The 19,646-nt window shown below is 45.4% G+C and overlaps 1 protein-coding gene across 1 annotated transcript in view; it reads right to left on the bottom strand.

Annotated features, from left to right (window-relative positions):
- Positions 1-17,782, bottom strand: part of MAN1C1 (mannosidase alpha class 1C member 1) — an 89,426-nt gene extending 71,644 nt beyond the window's left edge. Inside the window, exon 1 of the mRNA XM_075121348.1 lies at positions 15,508-17,782. Coding sequence (XP_074977449.1) covers positions 15,508-16,041 — 534 coding nt within the window. The 5' untranslated portion in view covers positions 16,042-17,782. The remainder of the gene's footprint in view (positions 1-15,507) is intronic.
- Positions 17,783-19,646: the final 1,864 nt, after the last annotated feature.

The raw sequence follows: 19,646 nt of genomic DNA, 5'->3' as shown, positions 1-19,646 counted from the left end.
ATAAACCATGGAATTTCACCCCCACCCCTCCCCACAAATTCCTACATGAAGCACAGTCACTGGTGATTGAATCTGCCACAAAAGACACCCAATGTTTGGGAAAGCCTCAAGTATTTTACAGACCCCTCTGCAATGACCCAGCTGATTCTTCCTCAATCATTGAGTACATCATCACGGAGCCATGCCCAGAATCTTGAGCCATTTCCATGCCCCTGAGTGCTTTGAAATGGGGTTTAAAGCTGATCTTGAAACTCTGCCAAATCTGCCACTGAAGTGTAAATACACCAGCCGATACTTAAATTTATTAGTAGACATTAAGTAGATGCTGTAAATTGTTTGCTACATGTACCTTTATTATCTATAAAGTAAATACAATAATGTCAAACAGTCATAGAATCATAGAATATCAGGGTTGGAAGGGACCTCAGGAGGTCATCTAGTCCAACCCCCTGCTCAAAGCAAAACCAATCCCCAATTAAATCATCCCAGCCAGGGCTTTGTCAAGCCTGACCTTAAAAACTTCTAAGGAAGGAGATTCTACCACCTCCCTAGGTAACGCATTCCAGTGTTTCACCACCCTCCTAGTGAAAAAGTTTTTCCTAATATCCAACCTAAACCTCCCCCACTGCAACTTGAATCAAGTCAGTGAAGAGCTTTCTGCCTAGGACTTTTGTTGCAGTCTTTAGCGTGCATCATCAAGCTATTTATATTAGAGATTTTTTCCACCACTTTCATCGCTATTGAATAGGAAACACAAACAAGGCAAAAATTGCAGCTGGACTCTACAGTTGGAAAAATCTACAGTTGGAAGCACCAGATGAATTAATTAGTTAACTTTCCATAAGCAAAAGCAGGGCTGGGAGGGGCTGAGATCATAGACTGAAAAGGGGTTAATAGCCAGTTATTACAGCACAGGTACAACAGATGTACCTAATTAGTTGCTTCTCAGCCAGAGGGGCAGGACTGAGAGCCATCAGGTGATAACATAATGGACATCTGGCCCTTATAAAAGGGGAGAGCATCCCCTCTGAAGGGAGGAACCAGAGGCACTTCTATGAAGTGGCCTGAGCCAGAAGCTGTAGGAGAACATGCACCCCAGACAGATGCAGTCAGAGGGGTCAGTGCTTGACGAGGGATCTGGGGAGAAGGTTACAGAGCAGCTACGAAGAAAAAAACTGAAGAGCCCAGAAGAAGGGCAGACTGGTTGAGAGACTTTGACATTAGTGTGAGGTTTCTGTTGCCTGACAGGTTGGATTTAGCTGCTTCTCAACTGGAAGGCTAAGCTGTGCAGAAAGGCAGGAGACTCAGATCCCTGATGCCGAGGGGCGTGCCGGCGGTGAACATGCATCATGATAAGGGCTGATACCAAGTTCTTGAGTTTGGGTTCACGCCTAAGATAAACCAATTCAACAACAATTCCACCATCATGAACTAGCTGAGGTGAATGTTTAAACCTGGACTGTATCAGAAATGTATCCTATGGCCTACACAGCTCTAACTGCTAATTGAGGTTCTCCTTTCATTTAGTTGGTAGGGGTTTGCACTTCTGCAGCAGAAAGATCCAAATTCTATCCCTCCTGCTGCTGTGACATTCTGAGTGGCTGATATACACAATATAGTGTCAGCTGTGAAGCCCCAGGTAGCTGCAGATTTGCTATGAAACCTTAACTTTACAGCACCTTTCAGCTGAGGACCTCAAAGCACTTTACAAATCATAAAACTGAGCTTCACCACCACTCCCCTACTTCCACTGAGACAGGCAAATATTTCCATGTACACAGGAGAAGACTAGGAGCAGAAGGATAATAATACTCAGCACTTATCTTAAAAGGACTTTGCAGATATTTAAACTAAACCCTACCACATTCATGAGAAAAAGGCAAGTATTCTTCCCATTTTACAAACAGGGAAACAGAAGCATACACCGTTCAGTTGCCCAATGTCATGTACCAAGTCAGTAACAAAGCCAGGAACAGAACCCAGGAGTCCTCCTGACTCACCATCCCCTGCTTGGAAAGCTGAAAAGGAAGAGAACACATCTCAAAACACAATTAAACTAACTCTTAATTAAATTCCAAACACAACTGGGTTTAACTGTATCAAAAGAAAAGAAAAATCTTTAGATGGGGCATTAAGTCCCACTGGGTCCAGCTGCTTCTATATTAGGAAACATCTCAGCAACAGTGGTTGATTTTGCAGTTAAAGTATCTTAATGAAACAGCAGGTTGCAAAAGGATGACAATGGATTTTTGAGAATTAAATTGAGTCTAGGGCAAACTGTAGAGTGCTTTAGTCCTTGAGGAGGGGGAGAGCTACATTAAGGGTCCCCTCACTTACCGCAACTGAAGCTTATGGAGAATTCTATTAGAAATAAAAGTATTTGTGTTCCAGGTCTCTTCAGGACAGCAAAAGGAAGCAGGAAACCTTATTCGTTTCAAGCTTCTATAAGTGATCAAGCATACCAGGTTCCAATGCATGACCAACACTGTTTCAGCACAAAAGAAGCAGGGATAAAAGCAATGGTCCTTTGCTTATTACCTCTTGCTACTATTGAAGTACTTGTACTTGTTGTCATAAGGTTTAGAGAATTTTCAGAAGAGGCTTTACATGTTCCCAATTTGCACAGGCCTGGAAGAAGTAATCCTATTAAACTGGAGGGCTGATTTCTTTCGCAGATTGGTGCTCAAATGGTCATTCTGCACGCTGCAAAACTTAGGGTCAGCTGCTAAGATCAGACATAACTATAGCTTCTGTGATGCAGAAGCTGAAGATTTCTTGCCGAACAACACGCAGAATATGAATGACTGGGAGAAGACAAGAGAAACTAAAGACAAGGAGAAATTTCTCTGCATACTCCTTCATAAGAAAAGAATTAAAAACCACCAGGGTGATAATTAGCTCCTCGGTTATAGTTACTGAAAGGTTGGATAAGTACCCCTTTCAGCAACACCTACGTTATGAAGACATTATAAAAGAATGTTGATTTTGGTTTTCGTTGCTTGTGGAATGCTGCCTTCGCACCACCACACACAACATACTTAATTTAGCACAGAATTTGAACCAAATGTGCTGGATTCACACGGATTTGGGGTCACTCATATCCATTTAGGAAGTGTATAGAATATTATTCCCCTCCTCCAAAAAAAATACATTTTCTAAATCGGCCTTAAGGTTGTAAATACATATCTATAACATACAGTAAAAATGCTTGAAGAGGCTGTTGTGCGTGTACACACACAGACACGCTGCAAAGTCAACAAAAACCCAGCACAGCCGATATTGGAAAGAGCTCTACTTCACCATCATGGTGGTTTCAAGAATCCCTACATCAGCTAGAGTTTATAAAGCACTCTGAAGTGCACAGAAAATATTTCCCCCTATTATCTGCAGAACGGTTCAAATCATTAACTGTACAGCCCAAATTTTATAGAATACTTTCCCTTTTTAAAACTAATTTTGCTGACACAGTTGCAAATTAGAAGATGTTTGCAAGATACTGTGGCTCCATAAAATAACCCTTTTCATAGCTATTGCGACGGGGTGTAGAAGGGGGCTGCACATGCCTGGGGTCTGAGACAGACTCAAGAGGCAGAATGCTAAACTTCAGAGATTGCTTTATTATTTAGATTTGTCAAATGCTTTTGACTATGAATGGTTTAGCTTGGTGCTAGCTCTTGAATACTAGGCACTGTTATTCCCGCAAGCTTTAAATAAAATAAAGAGGGAAAATTACTTACCTTGTAATTGTGCTTTTCTGAAAGCATCCTGCAAGAGTACCACTCCTGGGTCTTGTGGCTGAAGCATAAGTCATTCAGGAAATTCCCATAGCTTTAAGATATTTGGCTCTGGGATGTATCTATATGTAGGCTTCCTTAAAGACTCTGACTTAAGACGACATCTTGCTTTGCACTTCTTAAATCTCGAATTACACACAAAGAATACCAAAAGTTCTTTCTCTAAAGTGACCAACACCCCAGATGAGCAACAGACAATCACTTAGGGGGTAAGCCCAGAATACTTCACCTCCTAATCAAAAAATCTAGCAAAGGTAGGTGGATGAGTATCTTGCAGGATGATTTTTTTCAGAAATGCATTATTACAAGGTAAGAAATTTCCCCTTCTCTAAAGATATCTCTGAGGAGTCTCACTTTTGGGTAGGAAGAAGCCCAAGAGATGTCCCGAAGGACAAAGCAGCAGGCTACAAGAACAATGAATTTTTTCTTCCTTTAAAAACAAAAAATGGGTTGGAGAAATTATGCCACCTAAAACCTATCAGGCCTAACTACTTAACTCTGGTGTATAAGTCATGAAAGGAACATCCTAAAGAAACAATACAGAGGGAGCAGGAGACTGTGGTCTTCTGCCTCAGACGCAGGACCACAGCAGGAACCCTCCCAAGGTACTGAATACAAGTGGTGAAGAATAGACAGACCATGGCCCTTGGAGCCTCCATGCACAAAGTCTGTCATGGAGCCATCCTGAGGCAAGTAGGTAATGTCTGTCTGGCCTCAGACCAGGTGACTCCTGACCGGCTCTCTAGCTTTAACTTAACCAGATCACAGTAGCATAGCATGCAGCCAGAGAGCCATGGTCCTCTCACGGCAGTATGGCTTAGGACACTGCTGTTGAATGAAACAAAACATTGCTAGCTATTCTGCTTGGTTCAGGAAATTAAGCTCACTGCCTGGAATGACCACAGGAGATTCCTAGCTTATCACAGGGTTTACAACAGTAAAAGCTGGAGGTACACGGATTAGAACTAGAGCTGTATGTTACAGGGAAGGAGTTCCTTCATGGACTACAGTTGGGCTGATTCTGAATAGAACAGTCCAGGGCCCCTGAAGTACCTGAGATTGCCCTACAAAGCATGCTCAACAGACCTTTAATTGGCCCACAGGTCTCTCAGAGGATTAACATTCTGCAAGATGAGGCGTGTTCCCTACATGAAATCCACGGAAGCAGGAGACCCAGAATCTTCCTTTACACTGAGTGCTTCTGATACTAAGAACATGGTCTTAGCCTGTAATCACCAGGACTTATTATTATATTTATGAGCCAACTGCTTGATGATCTATGTTGATCATCTCTTTTGTTTTAGAACTGGGCATCTTAAATTTCCCTTTCCCCATCAGTGGGAAAGAACTAATTGCTTCTGGCTCTTGGATGGGACCAACAACGGCTTCAAACCACACAGAGGTGCAAGCAGGTGGGATAGTTGAGGGGAAGGGAAAATACAGGCAACAAGTTGCTTCCCCTCTGCTCCTGCTCTGTATAAGGGGAAAGAGGGAGGAAACAGAAAAAGAAAGGAACATTTGAGGTGAAGTCAGCTGGTCTCCAGTCCAAATGCTGGAGTGTGGGTGAGAAGAACCCAGAACAGCCCACGACTTCTGATCCAGTATGGGCCTGAAACAGTCAGGCGTATCCCTTGTGCTTCAGCCAGATCCTAAAATACTTAATATGAGTGATCTGGAGGATGAGCTTTAGTTTAATGATTTCTTGCTGGTTGACCTGCTAGCCCATCTGTCTGTGTAGTTTTGGCTTGGAGGCATTGACTGGAGCATTGCTGTCCCCTCCCTTTCAAGAGTTACTTGTGATCTGAACTTCTGAACAGGGGGAAGGAGCAATTCTCAAGCATTAACCAGTCAGCAAGGAGTAATCTGACAGTTTATCACAGGTCCTAGTCAGTATCAGATACAAGAAAATGATCCTACAAAAGAGACAAGAAAGTTATCCTGCAGCCTTCCCAGAATCCAGGATTTGAGTTGTCACTCAAGGAAAGTGTTAAGAAATACTTGGAGCACCGTAACAAATTTATTAGTCAAAGGCTGATAAACTCCTCCAGGAGCCTCTCAGTTAACAATAAATCAGAGAAATCGGCTTTAAAATACTGGATCTTTAATAAAAAATAAAGCACATGGAGTGGATGTTAGAACAGTGTTAGAATTCAGCTGCCAGAACTAAGGGGACTTGCTTTCATTCAGTCTGACCTCCCATCATGAGAGGTACCAAGGGTTGGCCCTGGCATAATTTCAACACTGCATTAGACAGTCATCACACCGCAATGATTAATGAACTTCTGAAAGAAAAAAGCTATGAAAAGCAAGTTAGATTACATGGATAATAAACTAAGGCAAACAAACATAAGGATTCATCGAAATCAGAGACAGAAGAGACCTATTAGGTCAGTGAGTCCATGTCCCTGCTAGTAGAATTGTCTCCCACAATACATTTTTGAATGCTCTTTCTATCCTTGTTTTAAACAACCCAAGCAATAGATTCCCCCCAAAAAGTGGTGGAAGTCTATTTCAAATCCAACCTTCAAGAATTTCTCCCCTAATAGTCAGCTTAAAATTTTCCTGTCCTTAAATTTTGGAAAACCAGAGAGTAAGGAATGGAAAGAAGCGAAGATCTCTAGGACTCTTTCCTGCATCTTATGGAGGACTTATTGGAGATCAGTAACCCTTTCAAAAATATATAGTTTGAACCAATCCACCACAGAGAATGAAAGAATATATATCAGAGAAGCAATATGCTGGTTATATGTAATTCCACACTAAGACTCAGCACAGAGGTCTGATGGGTGCATGGTCCAAAGCAACCACGATGTTTAGGAATTGGAGAATCACGTCCTGGTTTCATTGCTGGAGGAAGGTTTTTAAGCAGCATCAGAAAAGTTAGCTGGGGATTTGCCTGGGTATAGCTAGCGCATCTGAAAACAGCGGTGAAGAATCAGGCTTTGTTCCTCAACTCAGGACTGCAGCACTAAAATTTGAGATGGGGGCCTTCTGATGAGGAACTGGAGAACTGAAAACACTCCGGTACTTCTACTGGAGGCTTTTTGTCAGCTAGCTGGGCTCACTTGTACACATGGCAGTCGGGTAGAAATAGTATGAGCAGTCCCTACAGCATAATAAATGTCTTTTTGTTACTTTCCAAAGTACACAGCTATGCACTTTCTTCACTGGCCAGGGAAATCATGTTAACACAATTATAGCAAGAACGCTGTTTTAAAACACTGCTCTCTAGAAAGATACTAACATGGTTTCAATTCTCAGTACTGACAAGCATTTAAGACCTCACCTGCTCCCAATGGAGTCAATGGGAGTTTTGCATTGACTTCAATTGAAGCAAGATAGGGTACTTCAAGAACTGAGATTTCCTACAGAATACTGAAGATATTGTTGTTATAGCAAGTTAGTGTTTGTACAGCACTTTGAAAATGTAAAGCACTGTCAGCTGTGCTTCTGCAGCATTTTCCACGCCTTCTGCATAAATTATTCTTCACAATGCTCTTATGAGTATCCCCATTCTACCATATAACGATCTGAGGAACAGAAAGGTTAAGTGATGCATCCAAGACCAGAGAGTGGAAATGGCAGAGGCAGGATTAGAACTAATGAATTCCTGGCTCCCAGTCAATCTCACACACAAAAAACAATTAACTCAAATTATTTTTAGTGGGACTTCTGTTTGCTTTTCTTTTTAATCCCCTTTAGTCCTCTTCACTGACTCAAGTACACAGCTTGGTTACATCCAAGGGACTCCTTGTTCCAGCTTTCAAGATAAATGTATGCAGAAGGAAAGCAGTAAAGTAGTTTTTGGTTTAGAACAATCTCTAAAAATAATTTGCACTTATAAAGCCCCCCAAGGAACACAAAGTGCTCTGAAAGCATTAGTTATAACTCACAGGAGCTGAATTAGGTAAGTACAGTAATACCCATTTCAAAGATGGACATACTAAGATAGAGAAGTTAAGAGTAAAATATTATATTTTTAAAGATTTGATTCTTTATGCAGCTAATGCCACAGGTTGTTCAGGTTAACACTGAAAGATTTAAAAAAAAAAAAAACAAAAAACCAACCAGCTACTTTTCACCATTTCTGCAATGTACTTCTGCCCTGGCTTTCAGGGTGGACAATGAAGATGAAGTAGTCCATTTCACTCCGATTTTTAGTAAATTTCACCTTTTGGTTCTGTTATATTAGAACAATATTTGCACTCTTTGGGTTAAAAACTACAGGGAACATTTTTCGGTAGTGTTTATATTAAACATTTAAAAGTAGAAATATCTATCATAACAGGTTATGTAAAAGTTTATTAAAAGCTTATTTTTACAAAATAAATCTAAATGTTGGGCCATATTTAATCCAATAATGTCCTTTTATTACTTGCCTAAGCCCACAAAGTGAATCTGTAGCCACAAATGGAACCCAGAGCCTACTGTTCTGTTGTCCTTTATAGGACATGATGTGTGTCTCTAATAAATATGTAAAGGTCTAATAATTAATATTATCCAATCCTCCTCTGTTCCCACTGTGCCTCCTTCCCTGAGTTTGTGTGAGGTCCATCATGCACAATATACCCACTATGTACAGATCAATGATACAACACGCCATGACAACTCCTTTGGAGCCCTTCCAAAATACTGTATCATACAATAAACTATAACACGTAAGGCAACAATTATGGGCGCATGTCAACTCCATGCACCAAAAAGTCTTCTACAATTCTAAGGTACTTGTTGGGTCTATACAGTCATTGCTTTTCTAAGTTTAAAATATGATAAAATTCAAAATACAAGATTTCCCTTCTCCCTACAGTAAAATAGTGAATCATAGAATATCAGGGTTGGAAGGAATCTCAGGAGGTCATCTAGTCCAACCCCCTGCTCAAAGCAGGACCAATCCCCAATTTTTGCCCCATATCCCTAAATGGCCCCCTCAAGGATTGAACTCACAACCCTGGGCTTAAGCAGGCCGAAGCTCAAACCACTGAGCTATCCCTCCCCATAAATAGTTCACATTTTTTAGACAAGTGCATGTAAATGTTAGGTTTAGAAGCAAAAGCGTAGACCCATCTAAGATTATAAAACGTATTTTCTTCCCATGCTTCATTCCTTTAACTTAAGAACAAGCTAATTTTAAGGATTAGATACATATTTAAAATGTAAAGAGTAAGAAGAGTGTTTCCTGTGAACTCTTGCAAAGAAGCAAAATGAAAGAACAAACGGAAATAATCCTCCCGGTAAGGGAACAGATTTAATTGTTGATTACAAGATTAATCAAGAACCTATAAATATTTTGCACAGGGAATGAGTCAAGATGGATAAGATCCCATGTTTTAGCAAATATTTGTGCCATACAATTATTGAGAAGATTAAGTGATTAAATATATGGTAAAGTGTTACAGATGAGGTGATGCCATTGTCTAACTATACTGCTCCATCCTTCTTGTCATTATATTTGAGGCAACCCAATGAGTTTCCACGCGTTTACTGAACTAATTCAGCAGTATGTAGGGCCTTGTGCATAACAGACTTGTATGCATCCTGGAAACCTGTTTAACCACGTCCAGCACTTGTGTTCAGTCATTATCTGTAATCTGTCTGGAGAGGTCCATGCTCTAGTAATTTTGCTTGTGTATGAACAGGGCACTGTCTTTAAGCGGCAGTTTACAAATCAGCTTTACACCAAATTTAGTTGTTTTGGAAAAAGAGCTCTCAGTGTTTGATATTGTAGCCAAGAGCAAACATTTACTGACAATTATAATCCCCTGAAATGCTGAAATAACCTTAACTGTAGCAACACTAGTGTGTACTCCTATACCATTAGGATCTTGAAGTATACTGTACTGTAGTATGGGTTACAGAGGTAACAATATTTTCTGTATTCATACATCACATCAATAGGACAAATACTTTTAGTCAATTAACCATATACACGAATGGTGCAAATATATGTTTAGTACAATTAACCATGTACCACTTGTGCTGAATGAGGAATTCACAGTCTCAACATCCACAGGTTAGGTCTAAATTTTGTTTGCACGAATCCACCAGAGACTAGTGAAGCACAAAATATATTGTACGCACCATTTGGGGAATTTACAGTATAGTGCCTTTTCAAAAGTGCAGTAAATAATGCATGAGAAAAGAGACCACAATATAAAGGAAAATTTCAGCAGGCCTTGGCCCAGCTAGAATTCCAAAATACAGCAGGACCCTCTCATAGCAAAGCTATTTTTCCTCTACAGCTGGAATTATGATTTGATCACAATATACTGAAACAGTTTGGAATCTTTATTCTATTTCACTATAAAGAGTTTTACTATTGCAGCTTTCTCTTTAATTAATTTCCAGTGTACTTCTCTTACAAGGTACTTGACTAATGTTTGACCACCACAAAGGACTACATTATCTGAGTCCAGGCTAGACAGATGGGTTCAGAAAAGTACATTTCCATCTGGAGTTGCTATTGGTACTATGAAAGCACTAGACCTGACAGTATGTGGCATTAGGTTTAGGGCTGTCCCCAGAATTAGGGAGAAATAATTGCACCACACAGAAGAATATATAGAGAGAGGGGGCTGAGACATTCAGGACTGGGAGAGGAATTGTCTCCAGAACTGATAATGGGTTATGGAGCATTTCACAATCAAGCCAGCTGTAAGCTAAAACAGACGACTGTTAGGAGCTCTTTGTTACTAAAGTTGGTGGTCTCAGTCCAGTTCCTATTGGCTCAGTATACATCAAATACCATCATTACTATTACCTGCCTCACTGCTCATGTCTGCAGAGCCAAGAACTGAGTGAGTATGTGAACTGAACTCTCCTCTCCCACCAGGGGTCAGGGTTGAGGCACTTTTTCAGAAGGATGATACAGGGCACTTATTCAGCAGCCCCCTGTAATGTACCTGTTGTATTTTATCCACAAATGGATTACTGGGTAGGATTTTCAAAAGCACCTAAGGGAATTAGGCACCCAACACCACTGGCTTTCAATGGAAGTGGAGCACCTAACCTAAAGTTTCTAATTCTTATAAATTATCTGCTAGAAGCAAACTGCCAAAAAGCTGTTTAAAAATTGATCTACCTTGACAGTGGTCTGCTGTTCAGCCATATGTTATATCTGAAAATTACCACTACAACAACTGAAAATATACTATTGTAGTGGAGTGACTTGGTGATAGTCTCATCATTAGTCACAAAGATTAAAAAAATAATATTTTCACTGATGGCAACACTTTGTTTGGAGGAACTGGGGGAAATCATATGGATGGCCTCTGAAAATAAGAACCTGAATAGAAGAAAACTGTCAAATTAAATACATATTTAGAACTATGTTAAAAAGGACAAACAGAAGGCCAGCCTGAGGTAAATGTGAGTGGGAGCAAAAGAAGGAGAAACTATGATGAAAAGAGCTACAGTATAGAGCAAATACATCTTAATTACTACCAATAAAAACAAACTTGATATATATCAGAGAGGTACAGGACTCAAGCACAAGGAACTCCTGAGTTGTGATCCTAACTCTGACACATTCCCTCACCATACCTTGAAAACTCAGGTACAAGGACATTGTCAGGTTAAGATCCCATTCTCTTATATTAGGTCAAGACACATTTCCTTACTTAAGTTACTATGAATGCCTTTGTTTATTAAACCTGAAGAAACTGTAAGTCTCCTTTATTTATGCTGCTTGTTTACAGTTTGGATTTTTCACAGCTTTGAGAGAGAAAGCAGGCTTGTCAGTTTCACTTTTGTTTATGGCCAGTTTCCAGTCAGTTTTTGGTACCTGTTCTCAAGCAATAGCACATTGCTGCTTTGGTTGGGTTGAAGACATGTCAGGGTAAAGTTGTGTCCTCTCCATTGTTCTCAGGCCCCACTAAGTTCCCCCTCAATTTAGACCTCCAGAGCCAATGCAGCAACAGGAGAGCAAGCTGCATTCTATTTTGCCTCATGCATCATCAGCAAAACTGTCAGCTAAACTCAAATTGCGAAACATTTATGATGCAAGAGGCAGACACCACACAGCTTGATTTTTCCAGATCCCAGGCTGAATTTTTAGTGATGGCAGCTGGGGAGTTAGGGGAGAGGGAGAATATTTCTGACGTGTAATTGAGACAACTTGATCTGAAAATCGTTGAGAGAGCAAGAGAGAGAATAAATATGGAATCCCACAGTGTTGTTTTTACAGTCACTGTCTGACTATAACCACATTTTGACTTTGAACATTTATCAGTATTTGGCACATGTTAAAAATTAACCACTCCCTGAAACCATGCATGATTGATCAGTTATACAACTCATGTTTTTCAGAGCTCAGTTTAGGAGATGAATTATTCCAGGCCCTTTCGATTTCTTAACCCGTAGCACTGGGAATGCTATGATTTGGTTTTATCGCAGTTTTCTCCAAAGGTCAGAACTCCTGTTGTACTCAGCTGTCAAAAGTAACACACAGCAGCACATCCTAGGCAATTCTCCAGATGACACTGACCTTTTGCAGTAAAAAGCCTGTGCAATACAGGTGCTTTCTTTTCGAAGAAAGAGACTGCTCACTGACTTTGGGATTAAAAGAAGAAATGAGAACCTTCGTAACGCGCCCATGATGCGAAGGTTTACAGCTTGGCATTCATTGGGAAAATATGCTAGCCAACTAAGTTCACTGCAATACTGCAATTACTTCTAATTAGTAACACCAACAGCAGTCTACCTTGTATTCCAATTTGAGAGTCAAAACATCAGCAAATAAGATCCACTGTGCACATGATTCAAATACCGCAAGACAGTGAACTAGATTCACTGCTGGTGTGACTCCTGAATCTGCAAACAGCTTCAGTGCCTCTGCTGCTGCTGTTCAGCAGCACAGTTAAAATGACACCAATCTGGGCAGTTTTACCCTGTGGACAGCAGTAAATTTACAGCGGGAAGAGGCTGGAAGGACAAGAGTAGAACACACGCACACACAATCACTCTTACAACAGCCAAGAAGCTATGGACACACCCAACTGTCAACAGGCTCTGAGGTGGGGTGAGGAAGGAAACAAATCTAACTGCCAGCAGCGAGAGCGGCCTGAAAGATGAGCAGATTTCAATGTATCAGATCATGATTAAAAAAAGCTGACATAGAAGATGGAGCCTCTGAGCAGAGTTCCAGGAACAGAACCTGGTAGGCCTTTCACCCCTTCCTTCAACTGCTAGGAAAGGGAAGCTCCTGGATTTGATCGAGACATCATCTCTGGTCCTTGATGATGTCCCAATTCTCTGTCTCATCTTTCACGTGGCCTCTGGCTCACCAGTGTCCACAATTTTTTTCAAGCCCTGTTCATACCCATCTCCTCTGTGTTCTTACAGTGCATTCTCCAGAAGGAACTAGGAAAAGAAAAAGACTTGAACAACCAGAACAATCTGGAGCAGATTTTAGCAAATTGCGTAGCTTGAAATTCTGGGAGAAAGAAAGGGGACTGGGACATCACCAAGGATCAGGTGTCTCAGTCAAATCCAGGGCCCTGTAGTTAACATATACATCTGAATGTGCAGTAATTTGATCGTTCATCCCTGCAGAATGCCACTGCTATCACCACTCACCCATACCCCACACGTTTCCACAAAATGTACAAATGAAAGGTATTTTGACAATCTAAATCCTGTGTCATGATTTTGCTGGCTTCCTCTTTACCATTTATTACCCTTTCTGCTCTCTCCCTTTTATATATAATTTTTTATCTTCTCCCCTCTTCATTTCCTTCCTTGTGTCTCTTCTACAAGTCTTAACAAGTCGAGTACAATATCCCCTTCCTGTTTTGTATAGTCACTTTTGTCTTCCAGCTCCATTTTTGGACAGAGGAGAAAAAAATGAGTTCAAGCACTTTTCATGATTAAGTACCCTGCTGTTCAAAGTATCCTTGGGCATGAAACTTGTATCTATGAATTCTGACCCTCTGAAAAACCTAACTTTGCCATCACGCACTAATTATGAATGCATTCTAAGCACTCAGGCCTGAATATGTTCAGGTTGCTAAATATTAAATCCTGTATTAAAAATTAAACACAGATAAATGATCTAGTGCCACATTTAATTATTTTAAAAACAAAACTGCTGCTAGCTTCGCATGTGTGCATCATATTGTCCTAGTGTACTTTGGCACTGGAAGCCCACAAGATATCAAAATATACAAGAATCCTTACCTTGAAGTGTATGAGAGAGCAAGATGCTGGTATATTCTGATACCCTGCTGGCTAACAACAGTGCAGCAGACAGGCAGAGGGAAAGGATGGTTCAAACATGCCTGGGATCATAAAGAAACCTAGCACCCCTGGGTGTGTTGTGTCTGACTGCCTGGCAGAGAAGTTGGAATTTTACCAGTACTGCAGCCTTTGTTTTGAGGACAGCACTCTCAGAACCAAAAGGAGAGCTTAAAAAAAAAAAAGTATATTTTTAAAAGATAGGTTGCATCAAGGGCTTGTCAACCTTGATATTATCCCATTATCCTTTCATTTTCCTCTCTGTTCAACTTGGGGCCGTGTAAGTACATGCTAAATGCCTACAGCTTTACTAAGGAACAAAACCAGGAAACTAATACTCTGCATCATTAAATCTGTGCGTTTTATTTATTGGCATTTTTGATCTACTAAGATTTGCTCCAAGTTTATCAGTCATGGCAAAAGACAGGATACATACAATCTAATATTACATTGATTCTATAGCTCTTGGTTAACTAGGTCACAGATTACACTGCAATGTTTGCAAGGCAGCCAGGCTTTATGCACAAACTGTAGGCATTAAGCCAAATTCTACTCTCAGTTACACCCGAGTAACCCCGCTGATATCACCAAGACTGTGTGGGGCTAAATCAAGGCCAGAATTTGGTCCTTTGTTTCCAGGTAAAAAGTCCTGAATCCCTGCTTCCCCAAGCTAGATGTCAGAGTGATTTAGAGATGCAAAGGACTTAGAAATCTGCGTGAGAGAAAGACCTAGTAGGTCACATCCAGTCCATCCCCGTAGGCTAGTGTAAGTTTGATAATTTTCGAATGCTTTATCCACTCCACGTTTTAAATATCTTAAGTGACCAGGTTTCCACTATTTCCTGGGGCAGGGAGGGGGGTGGGGGAGACTATTCCACAATGTTAAACACCCCACGGTTAGGAAGTTTTTCCAAATAGCCAACCTTTGTATAATCTCATCTCATTGCTCCTAGTCACACCTACCCGAACACATTTCCTCTGTTGAGTGTGTAGAAATGCAGAGGCATGTGCCTTGTGTCACATTTTAAGTACACATGCCTTTTTCAGCATGGTAAAAAGACACCCCCCACTGAAAAGGGCACCCTGGGTCTGCACTAACCTTAGAGATTGGGAGAGCCGCACAGAGGTGCCAAGGATAGGGATGGAAAAGCCAGGAGACCTGGGTGATAAACGGAGGATACAGGGAGGCTAGGGACTAGGATAACACAAACAATCAGAGAGAAGAGACAGGGACGCTTGCAGAGGGCTGGCGGAATAACCCAGGAGAGACACGGAAGGGGTCAATGAGGGGACACGAGGGTGGAAGAGGGCTCCCTAGGGAAACGCAGCGTGCCAGGGTAGGAGAAATGGGGGCTCCCGGGAGGGATGAAGGATAGCTGAGGAAGCCGGGAGGGATGAGGGGGTGACCAGTGATGGAGAATGGCAGGAGGGGAAGGGAGCCGAACAAGCACGAAGAGCTGAGGAGCAGCCGCGGAGCCTTTACCTCTCTGATCTTCAGCCTGCGGGCGCGGGTCTCGGGCTCCTCGCCGCCGCCTCTGCCCAGCACCGGGTGGCGAAGGCTGCGGCGGAATGTCTCGTAGTCGAAGCCGAACGGGGCTCGGGTCTGGCGGGGGGCGGCAGGCGCCGAGTCCGTCCCCGCCTCGGCGCCCCCTGCCCCGGGCTGCACCTGCTGCGGGCTGCCCCCGGCGGAGGCGGCGGTGTGGGCCGGGGGGGCGCCCAGGCGGGCCGCGGCGCGGAGCTTGTCCCGGAGGCGGCGCGGGGCGGCGGGGCTGGCATGGCGGGGCTCGGCGGCGGCCGGGGGGCTGCGGGGCAGGTCGGGGTCCCCGGCGGCGGCGGCGGCGCGGCGGGGCAGGAAGAGGCGCTTGAAGCGGGAGGAGTCGGGCAGCAGGAAGAGGGCCCCGAAGCAGAGGGTGAGCAGGCCCGAGAGGAAGAGCAGAAAGAGGAACTTCTGCGGCAGCCGCAGCCCCAGGGCCGCCGGCCAGCCCGGCATCCCCGGCAGCTTCCGCAGCAGCAGCATGGGCACGGCCGGGGAGGGCGCCCCGGGCACCGGCTCACGGGGCGCTGAGTGGGGGGGCGAGCACCGGCTCGGGCGGGAGGCTGCTGTGGAGCCGGGAGGCGCCGGAGGGTCCGGCAGAGACAGCAGAGGAGCCCCGGGGTCCAGCAGAGTCAGTGCGGAGCGCTGGACGCTTGCCCCTGCGCCGCCCGGGGGCTCCCCACTTCTCCCGGGCCGGCAGCGAGAGGGGCTGACACGTGGAGCAGACTGGGCAGAGGGGAGCTGCTCAGGGACGGAGCTTCACACGCCCACCGCTTGGGCTCTGTCGCCGCCGCCGGGCTCCCGCGGCTGGGGACGGTGCCTGGAGGCGAGCGGAGCTGGCAGGCTGGGCTGGGATGCTCGGCTGCGGCCGCCCCCTTCCCTTCCCCGCGCACAGGCGTCTGCAGGGCGCTGGGCAGCGACTCAGAGTCCCCCGGTCTGGCATGAAGCTGCCGGCAAATCCATCATCCCGCCGGGCCGCTGCGGAGCGCGGGGATGGGGTGAGCTGCCGCGCCGCTCTCTGCCGCTATCCCAGTCCGGCGGCCGGTTTCGGGCGGGCTCCGGGACTAGACAGGAGGCGTCCGGAGCGCTGCGATCGCTGCTCGGTCGAAGAAGGGGGATTCACGCTGCAGCATTTCCGCAGCAGGGGATCCGCGGCTCGTCCAACGCCAGGAAAGGCTGTTGCATGCAGGACGCTCCTCGCCTTTGTCCCAGAGCGCGTCTGCAGCCGCCCTCCCCCGCTGGCAGCCGCTTCAGGTCTCCCCCCCGCCCATTAAGTTCCCGTCCCCTCTTTGCGGACTTGCCCCCAGTTCTCTGCGTTGTGAGCAGCTCCCTGGCGCGGCACCACCGCCCTGGAGCCTCGAGCTTTCACATCCTCTCGGGCGCCTCTGGTAGCCGGAAAGCCCCCTTCACGGTGGGGCGTGAAGGCTCCGCAGCCCGAGGAGCCAGGGAGAGAAAAGCCAGGAAGAACAGTCCCCAGGAGCCAGCAAACAAGGAGGGGCTGCTCCCCGCCTAAGCAGGAATTGCCTTTTGCTCACTCAGCTCTGGCGACGGGCTCCAGGAGGCTGCGGACCGTCCAGCCCACACAAAGTCTTTCCTCACAATAAGTTTCCTCGCGAAACCAGAGCTCCTGCTCCTTCTACAACCATCCTAGTTAATTCCCACTTGCTGGTAAATTTCATCCGCGGTGCGTCCCGTCCCCGTCCCCCCCAGCCCGCTTCCAGTCGTTTTTTCCTTTTTTGCCCTGGAGAGAAGAGAGATGCACAACTTTCAGACAGGTGCAAAGCAAGCTCTCGTTAAAACAGCAGCCCGGAGACGAGACCTGTCTCCACGGCCATGAAATGCAATTCCCCACGTACAATTCGCTGGGGGCAATTCAGTGCAGCGCTCCCGACCCCACCTCCCCAAGCCCGCTCAACGACCCCGGGCCCGGGGGTCCTCAAACGTCGGAGACCTCGCAGCCTCGTCTCACTGTTCCCTGGGCCTAGGGGAGCTCAGGGTGTTTACACCCTTTGCTGCTCCCCATGCACTTCAGCGCCCGTTCAATGAAGAGGAGACAGGGCTGCTGGTCGCTAAATTCTCCGGGGGGGCAGCCCTCTGCACCCCCGCTTCTCTGCCCGTCAAACAGCCAGCGGTTCCGTGCAATTGCATTTTATCAGCCTAACGCAACAGCCCCCCCGCTGCCAGCCTGCGCCGCTCCCCCCCCGACACACCGAGCGCAGCCGCCGCCGCTCTCACTGCGACAGCTCTCCTCTTGGCCCCGCCCCCCCGCAGGCCGCGCCCCCTCGACGGACCACGCCCCGCAGACCCTCCTCTCGCGGGCCATATGGCCCCTTGCCTCAACGGTCGCCGCCTGCCCAACCGTCACTACAGGAGGGGGAGGAGGTGTCATGAGCCAATCGCAGCCAAACGTTATACTCACGGCAACGACTGGCTCCGCCCCGACCTCCTCCCTCACTTGCCATTGGCTCATTGGCTGAGCCTGCCCTGTCTATTGGCTACTCTATGCATCAGGCAGGCGGGTAGCACCGCCCAGTTGTTTACCACCGAGCCCGGCTCGAGCTGGGGGAGGGGCTGTTGCCCCAGCCAGCATTCCATTGGCCGTTAAAGTGCCTCAGCTCCATTGTGATTGGCTGAGAAGCCTCAGCTACTTTAAATGGAGTGAGCTGAGGGAATTTAAAGGGTGAGGGCCCAAGCCAGGTGCCCCAGTGTCCATGCAATGTTCTAGCCTGCCCCCACCACCTCAAGGCATGGCAGTACCCAGCATGCAATACACCATTCCCCTTGAGTCCCTCAAACCATGCAACACTGGACTCATGCCAATGGAATGCCCAGCTCCCCACATGCAATGCTCCGTCCTCCCCATTGCACCCCAAGGTCCAGCACCTCCCAGCATGCAACATTCCACCCCATTGTAAGGGCCCTGAGGGGAGAGTATCTTCCAGCATGTAATACTCCATCCCCCCACAAGCACAGTAGGTCCCAGCATGCCGTGTTCTATGCGTCCCGCTCCCAAGCACCACATGGGGATAGCATCTCCCATCATGCAACATTCCACCCTATGTCATGGGGATGGTCCTTGGCCACATGCACAGCTCCATGCTGCCCTGAGTGTGCCTTAAGGGAAAGGCGTGTTTCAAACTGTAACACTTCCTCTCTGCCCGGTCTCTGTCTCACCTTGAGCTCCCAGCACACATTGCTTCATTTGATTCTGAATGCCTAGGGGATGGACCTTCCAAGCATTCAGTGCTTCATCCAACTCAAAGTGCCCCCAGGGGGTGGCAGCTTCTACCATGCAACATTCTGGTCTGAGGAGCTTCTACGGAAATAAGAAGTCTCTGCATTGCTCTGTTCTACGTGGGTCCCTAACATCATACGTTATTATGAGCTGACCTGCCTCAATGGAGCCTAGGAATGGCACTAGGGTGACCAGATGTCCCAATTTTATAGGGACAGTCCTGATATTTGGGGCTTTTTCTTATATAGGTGCCAATTACCCCCCAGCCCCGTCCTGATTTTTCACACTTACTGTCTGGTTGCCCAAAATGGCGCAACATTCAATGTTTTTAATCATGATCCAAAGCTGCCTGCAGAGATGGAATGGAGAGGGAGCTGTCCAGCTTTGGACTCCTCATCTTTCAAAGATAGCAAAAAAAAAATACAAATTTGCGCTTTTATATATTTCTATACTCTGCAATATACTTTGGGACAAGGGAATTCCCACTCTGGATCACAGCAATGGGCTATCTAATCCAATATTTTGTTTATGACAATAGACAGTACTAGCTACTTCACAAAAATATGCAAGAAACTCTGCCATGGAAAGTTATGGAATAAGCTGCCTGTAGAGAAAGCTTCTTCCTAATCTCCATCATATGGTATTGGTTTATACCTTGAAGAACAGGACCTTATATCCCTTCCAAACACTTGGTGTTTTTTAAAAAAAAGTATTAACCCCTTTTTATCTTCAAAGGACCATGCAAACATTAATGCATTCTCTCTACACCTTGTTGAGATAGGTAGATATTACTGTTATGCTGGGGATTGGGTTAAACCTCATAGAAGCTGGTTGGTGTACCCATCACTTTTCA

Source organism: Caretta caretta, chromosome 19 (assembly GCF_965140235.1).
Source record: "Caretta caretta isolate rCarCar2 chromosome 19, rCarCar1.hap1, whole genome shotgun sequence".
In the NCBI taxonomy this organism is placed as follows: Eukaryota; Metazoa; Chordata; order Testudines; family Cheloniidae; genus Caretta; species Caretta caretta.
This window is presented reverse-complemented; position numbering and strand designations above follow the sequence as displayed.